The following is an 8,127-nucleotide window of genomic DNA, read 5'->3' on the forward strand; positions in this document are numbered from 1 at the left end:
TAAATTTGATACGACACTTTAAATCCTTTAAATTTACCAATCACCATGGAGACGCTCGTATCAAACTTGATTCAAAACTTACTGGTGGCTTTAATTCGAGTGATTAATGTCAAAAAATAGTCTCAACACTCTAGTTTTACTGCTCTCTTTCTTTATAGCCTTTAACTTGTATTTAGAAAACATTAAGAAGAAGCTTCATTCGTAAGCCCTCCCTACACTTTGATAACATTGTATTTAGTGTGTGGATCCAAATTTACTTGATAGATTATAGCTTGCTTATGCTTTCTTTTGATCAAAGGTGGAAGAAAATAGGGATGAAGTTTTTGGGTGTTGGTAATGAACCATTCCCAAGTTAAATATTATCTCTTTAAACTGAACCAAATAGTATAAAAGAAACCAGCAAACCGTTAACGTAGTACCGTCCCTTTATGACTTATATGATATGTCATACTCTAATTATTTTCTTGTGTTCCAACCTGCTATAAGAAATTTGATACGAACAGTGGAAAAAGGGACAGAGACATGTAAAACCTTCAGAAGAAGCATTCCGATAAATAACAAGATGTTATTTGCAAAACTTTAAATGTGAAATAAAATAAACCAGGAGTCTTCCCCTTACACCTTCTTACCTTTACATCTATTCAACACCATATTATATTTTCAGAATAAATCTAAAGCCGTACATACCTTATTTCCACAAGTTACAAAGAATATTACATGCATAACTTTGCTTTGCTGACCAGACTAAAGCTATCTTGAGTATCCATGGGCAAGAACAGGGATCCTCACCTTGTGCCCTCTGCTTCCTTTCATTAACACCTCTCCAAAACTATACGATCCTGTCACTGAGCGAACAGTGAGTGTCACAGTAAACTTACGTGATGCACCTGCTCTAATGGTCATTGCTGGAGGGTTCACGTCAATGGCAACTGCTGGTTGCATCCTGGCTGTGATCACGTAGGTTTCTTCCTCATCAGCAACATTCGTGACAGTGCGTGTGACAATTTGAGTTCTTACAAGATGGGAAATTGTAATGGATGGAGTGTTTAAATTTGATGGGTGGCCCAGGCTGTTGTTACATGGCGAGTTTGTGTAGTTCTTTATCTCATGAACGTCAATGCCAGGTGTTGTGCACAAGAACCCTAGATAATCCTCATACCCTGCAAAATCAATAGAAAAATTACGTAAACAGTTCTTTGCTGTTTGTTTTGCTGTACAAATTGATACTAAAACGGATTACAGGGACGCATTGTCTTTTTTAATTAAATTTAAAATACATGCACAAAACTGGAAAGAAAACTTCCAGACCTTCAGAAAGATGTATTTAAGTACATATTTTAGTAAGAGAAAGATTCTAAAAGAAGTCTCGGTACAATATTTTCCATAAAGGAACCGCAATATCTTAGAATAACTATCTTAACCCAGACCTTCAGAAAGATATATTTAAGTACATAGTCTAGTAAGAGAAGATTCCAAAAGAAGTCTTGGCACAATACTTTTCCATAAAGGAACAACAATATCTTAGAATAACTATTTTAACCCTTTTTTAAATGACTTTTCTTTAATGGTACCGTTTAATTACATCTCCTACCTCTCAGCTAATGCGATCGGTTGGAATTGCTGTCCTGATCATTGAAACCTCAAAAAAACTTGACTTTATTGCCACAATGGCAGTTTTCAATCGCTTTTACAAACTTGCTCAAGAACTTGGTCACATCGATTTAAGTAATTTTTTATAAAGAAGTGTTGCATCCAATGCCAATTTCTTGTCACAAATTCTTCAATTTTACTTTAACTTAAATTCTCACATACAAGCGAATTCAAGTTTATTGGTCAACTCAGAACACAAACGTGCCAGTAGAGGAGTACATTAGAGAGGGAGAGGTGAACAAACCTGCGTCAAAGACTAGGCCAGGGTCCAAGGCAGCTCTTGGATTAACGTGTCCACTCCCATAATCAAAAGGAGTGGCTCTGACCAGGTTCATAGCTTCTGATTCAGAATATTGCTGTGCTAAAATAGGATTTCCTGCTCTGTCTAGAGTTGTCGATGTTGTCATCAAGGCTGATTTAATGGCAGCAGGACTCCAATGTGGATGTTTTTGCTTTATAAGAGCAGCAATTCCAGCTATATGTGGTGCAGCCATACTGGTCCCAGATATCATGGCAAATCCCTCTCCTGCTCAAGAAAAAACTGCTTAAATAAATCAATTTCTATAATATATTGACGATATATCTTATTTCATATTTTTCTTCTCTTTCGTACTTAATAGTGCAACAATTCTTCCAAAAATGCTACGAAATCCTGCCACATGCGCAGGGTCCGAAAGTCTTTCAAAGAAGTAGATCTATGTTCAAAATTGAAGACTCTTTTTTCTGGATATTGCAGACTGCACCCATCATCCCAATAAATTTTACAGTTTCATATCACAACACTAAGCATTGTTATAACTTTTAAAATAATTATATGCTGACTTATGATTAGATGATGAGCTAAAACAAATTTTCTTAAAAAACACTAATTGACGCTTATTGAGAAAAATAATAGGCATTATTTAATTGTACCAACATTTAAAGATAAACTTTTTATTAAACTACTTTTTCTTAAAACTACGTCTCAAAAGTAAAACAGAGTTATGGGAAATAAAATCTCAAATTATGAAAGGCCTTTTAGGATAGTCTCACTAAATTATTTAAGATTTGTTTACACGTAAGACACAAGAACCTTTTATATATTTGGATGAAAGGGAGTAATTGTTTGAATAAAGGCAAAAAAGATCCAACGACAATTAAAAGGCAACTTAGTCAAACCATTACTTACCAACATAATTTGGCTCATCAGTTCCATTTAGAGACCAAGCAGCCCAAATCAAAGAACCCGGAGCTAATATATCTGGTTTGAGAAGATCTGCCTCTTGGAAGCTAAAGTCCTTTATATTTGGTCCTCTAGCAGAAAAAACTGCTACTTGTGGCGCAGATTTGTGGAGAATAGGCATCAAACCGTCCTCAATTTTACCTGTACCTGTGAAAGTCTTCACCCTTCCAGTCCAGTCTCTTGGTGTGGAAATATTATAATAATCTATCAGTTCCTGAAGATAAGATTTTGCATGTTCAAAATAATTATATATCGCACACTTTGTGATAAAAAGAAGTAGTAATAGAAACATACAAAAAGGATATTAAGACAGTAGATGAAGTAGGCTGTGGAGTAAATAATCGGGTACAAGAAACCAGATAGAAACAGTTAGCATTCATCATCCATCTCTACCTATATGTGATTCAAGTACCTTTGATTTGCCGGCATCGGTGATAAGAATCCCTGGAATGCCAACGGGGACCGGATCAAATTTTGCTCCAGGAGAAACATTTTCAACACACAGAACAAATCCAACTGCTCCAAGGGCCTTCGCTGTTTCTGAGACCTGTTTTATTGATGCAGAACCAACAACAAAATTGTAAGAATAGCCACAGAGAAGAATATTTCCCTTTATTAAGTTCTTGTTTAAAACTTCTGGCCTCTGACAATCAGTGGGGCTGTACTTCGTAACCGAAGAATCAAGAAGCGCATCATTTGCGGCAACCAATTTGTATGTTTGGTTTAAACGTGTAGAAGCTGCAAAAGCCAATAGCAACAAAAGTAAATGAATAATAGACTACCATAAATATGTTTTGGCACAAGCATGAAGTTTGCAGAACACTAAAATGACTAATTAATTGCTAGAAACAACTCATGAATTTGCATTCCCACCTGCTGACATTTATACCTTCATTTAATGAAACAGATCTTACAAATTTAAATCCATAATAGCGAGTTGGAAAGAGCGCATTAAAGAGTATGCTACTATCATTTATCTTTTTACATAATAACTTATATCATCAAAATACCTTGGACAACTAGAGATGAATTACGCTTCAACAATTCTTTGTTTTTTTTCTGATAAATTAAACATGAATAAGTGAATAACAATACTCGTACTTTTTTCTTCAATATCTTTAAACCTACCACAACTTGATACAATTAAATCTAGTATATGCATGTCGTCAATTATTCTAAAGAAAAATACAGAAGATTATTTGGCGAAGGCATTGATCCAAGGCTTTTCCTCAAAGTGATCCACATCTACACTCAGAACTAATTGATTTTATTTGCAAAAGAAAAAATTATGACTCTTACTGTCTTTTCCATTTTCTCCTTGTCGCGTATGAGAACGATGCTAAAATATTCTTTTGAGTAAAGAAGTAAAATGAAAAGAGACTACCTTTACAATGTGGTTTTCTTTTTTACTTTTTATTCGTTCCTTCACCAATTATAAGGTAGATTTACACCATAATCATCAACAATGTGTCTCCAAGCATCCGTCCATGATTAAGAAAATTACATCTTAAGAAACATAGTAGGAAGTTTGAGAACTCACGTGACAACCCAATTCCAGCCAAGATTTTTCCATTTCCAAGGATCAAATGGTTTTTGTATCTACGATCATCAATTGCAGCTGCCACTGTTGCTATCCATGGACTGTATGAAACTAATGACTTGGGAAAAGGACCACCATTTCCAGCAGCCTGTGCGACAAACACACCAGCTTTCACAGCTCCAAGAAGTGTAGCATCAAAAGGATTCAAAAATGTAGTTTTGGTGTTTGATGGAGGACTATTTGGTCCAACTGATAGGCTAAGTATATCCACCCCATCATGCACAGCCTGTTCACTTTCAAATTTAAATAATTAGAAATCTTGAGATAAAATGCTTAAAAAGTTAAGTGTATAAGTGATTGTTTAATTTTATGTTGAACTTCAATGTTGAGTTAGACTTTTTCATCAGAAAATAAGAAAACCGAGGAATCATTTCTTCAAAAGCAATTTAAAACATCAGATATTTTCGTGCAGATTCTTCGAGCTAAAAAGAAATTCTGTCATTAATCTGTTGCAAGATCAACAGAACATTTGAGATAAAATAACATCATAAACATACAGCAAAGTTGCATACCTGATCAATTGCAGCAACTACATCTGCAATAAATCCTCCAAAAAGTCTATAAAGTGCTTTATACACAGCAATCCTGAAGACACAAAACATCAAGTAGTTCCCGGTTTTAATAAAAAGGTGATCAATTGGGGAGTTGTCATTCCTCACCTGGCACGGGGAGCCATTCCACTTGCTTTCCCGAATTCATGCCCGTACATCCTCACTGGAATTCCATTTCTTCCAGCTGCAATAGAGGCTGTATGACTGCCAGATGAAGTGCAAGAAGAATGGGGAATTGTTAAAAGAACAGTCGTTATCAAATTGGTATTAACTATTTCCTATGTTTATAAGACACATAAATAGTTTTCTTTTATTCAAAGCACAGGATCCCTTATGAGAGCATCAGAAGAATTCCTACTTCCAACTGAAGAAATCAATAAAGAAGGGAAACAGGGCCTGACCTCCCATGCCCATCTCCATCGAGAGGTGAATCAAAATCAATTGAAGGGTTAAAGGCCCCCGCAGCTATTGCAGCTTGCGCAAAATGTTGTGCTCCGATAATTTTCCCATTACAAAAACTTCTTTTAGTTCCAGGATCAACCTCACATTTTCCTTTATATCTCGAAACTGGTCCATATGGTTCAGTGTTATAAGTGGTAAAGCTCGGATGGTGAGGGTAGATTCCAGAGTCCACGAATCCAATCACAATGTCTTCTCCAGCTCTCTCATAGCCACCACCTGTTGGCCACACCCCAGTTGGGAGCCCCAAAAATTGTGGGGTATGTGTTGTGAGCCTCTTCACCTTCCAGTCCCTCTGAACAGATTTAACCCCAGGAGCATGTCGAAGAGTTTCTGCCTACTAATATAAGAGGATAGGCAACGCATGCTTAGATGAAGCTCAAAAACTCCACGTATGATTAGTAACATAACCACCACATGGTAAAAAAGATATCAACGCAAGACATCACCTGTTCGGGGGAAAGATGAACAGCAAACCCATTTATAAGATGTCGATAGCTATAGAGTTTCTCATACGACCCACGCTCAAACAGCAACGCCAGAAGCAAGTCGTGTCTCTTTTCAAGGTGGCGAGCATAAGAAACCACCACCTCACTAAAACAAGATTAAAACAGCACAAAAGTTAAGCAAAAAATATCACTGGTCAGTCCTAATCAACAACGCAGATAGCATTAATTCACGTAAAGGAAAAACATGGTAAAAAACAGAGTGACGCGAGGAATAACAAACTAAAAAAGAAATTGCCGAAGTCACAGGTCACCATAACGGAATATCAACACTTTATTATATTTAGAAAATTATTTATATTATTATGTTATCCATTAAACAAAATTTTACAACTATTTTTAAAAAAATTTAAGCATTAACATCAATAATTTTATTGTACACTTCCCTCTCGTCTCAACCCACATCTCTATTGTATTAAATTTTGTAAAAAAAAAAAAATAGTATCAAAACAATTTCTCTTAAAAGAAGACCTTATCGGACTAATGGTTGACAAAATTTCCCACAATCACGTTCTTTTCTGAGAATTTAATTTAAAAAACAAGGTAAAATAACAAATTCGACACGCGATTCCTATACTTAGTAAGAATAACAATTATAAAACACTAAATAATAAAATCAACAATAATAAAGTATAGAAGAATATTGTGATTAAACATTACACCTCGTGGAGTCAAGCTTGTGATCATCATCATCAGATTCCACCGCAGTGGCTTCAAAGCCATCGACACCACCCCTGTAACTTACAACAGGCTCTCCTTCAACAGTCACTATGTAAATCTCTGCCTTCCCGAATTTCGCAAGGCCAAACAGAATTATCATAAATACACACACGAACTCCAACCTCATTTCTCACCAATGCAGTCACAATCTCAATAAATAAATCACTACAAGCTTTAGATCTGTTTCATCACACAGCACGAGTTAGAGAAGTAAAACAGCATAACATTAATTGAGGAAAGTGAAATTGGTGAAGAGAGTGAAAACAGAGTAAGCAGCATTAAGAGTGGAAGTTAGTTAACGATAACGAACCTGCGTGAGAGAGAGTGCGATCGGAGAAGAGAAAAGCGCGTGGAGAAGACGATGGAGAGAATAAAGGAGCGAAGCGAAAAGTGAAAGCGAAGAAAGAATCGTGCGAGAGAAGAAAAAGAAGAAGGTTGAAAGAATGAATGAATGATTGATTCAGATACACGCCATTCCAACGGTGATCGGAGAATGAGATCTAACGGTCACCGTTCGTTGTTGAGCATAGTGAAAGAGTGAGTGAGTGAGGTTGCTGTGTGAGGAAGGAGCATGGACACTCCATATATGGAAACTATTTTTTATGGTGTTGATATTTTTTAATTTTAATAAATGGGTTAGGTGGTGTTATTAAGCTTTTTAACCTTTATTATCAGTAAATAAATAAATAAATAAATAAAAATGTTTGTTTGGTTTTCAATTTTCACGGTCAAATTAAATGGAATAATGGTTCTTCTTGTTCGCTTTTCGGTGAAGCAGCGCCGGCGCAAATTTAGTGCTTTTTTTTATAGGTTTCTCTGTAAAAAAAATCACACACTTGTCCAACACTCATAATTAATTTTTAAAAAAAATTATATTAAGTTCTGAAAAATAATATAAGTCAATATAATTAAAAATAAAATAAAAAAGTAAATGTTAAAATATATTTTTATCTGTTTTCACTGTTTTTGGATAATATCAGAGATATTGAAAAATAAAAGTAAAAAAAAATTAAGAAAAGTTCGATGTTAGATAAAAGAAATAATTATGAAACCATTAACAATTAAAGTTATATAGTTTAATGTTATATACTATAATATTTTATAAGATAAAATAATATAAAATTTTAAGAAAATAAATTGTAAAAGGTAAGCTAATTTTTTTTATTGGAAATAACGTTAAAAATACTTAAAGTAGTGCACCTGAATTTCGTCAAATGTTAAAACTGATTATTACTCATTAATATAACTTAAATATCACCTTTTGAAAATAAAAATAAATATATTTTATTTAATTACGTTAATTAGTTAGACTTCTAGATTTTTTTTCCAACATGAAATTGACTTTAGTAAGATTATGTTCCCGACATGAAATTGACTTTAGTAGCACATTATGCGTTAGTAATATAAACTTTATATTAA

The 8,127-nt window shown here is 34.6% G+C and overlaps 1 protein-coding gene across 1 annotated transcript; it reads right to left on the reverse strand.

Moving 5' to 3' along the window:
* Nucleotides 1–523: 523 nt before the first annotated feature.
* LOC124821183 (subtilisin-like protease SBT2.6) lies at nucleotides 524–7,279 on the reverse strand. The gene is made up of 11 exons (XM_047293047.2): nucleotides 7,019–7,279; nucleotides 6,651–6,888; nucleotides 5,932–6,076; nucleotides 5,425–5,819; nucleotides 5,132–5,227; nucleotides 4,985–5,057; nucleotides 4,413–4,698; nucleotides 3,285–3,610; nucleotides 2,819–3,086; nucleotides 1,895–2,176; nucleotides 524–1,160 (listed from the first exon to the last, which is right to left on the reverse strand). Exons 2-11 carry the CDS (start codon nucleotides 6,833–6,835, stop codon nucleotides 751–753), a joined length of 2,466 nt encoding a protein of 821 aa, XP_047149003.1. The 5' UTR covers nucleotides 6,836–6,888; nucleotides 7,019–7,279; the 3' UTR covers nucleotides 524–750.
* Nucleotides 7,280–8,127: the final 848 nt, after the last annotated feature.

Source organism: Vigna umbellata, chromosome 2, assembly GCF_029865625.1.
Source record: "Vigna umbellata cultivar VRB3 chromosome 2, Vumbellata_1.0, whole genome shotgun sequence".
NCBI classification, from domain to species: Eukaryota; Viridiplantae; Streptophyta; class Magnoliopsida; order Fabales; family Fabaceae; genus Vigna; species Vigna umbellata.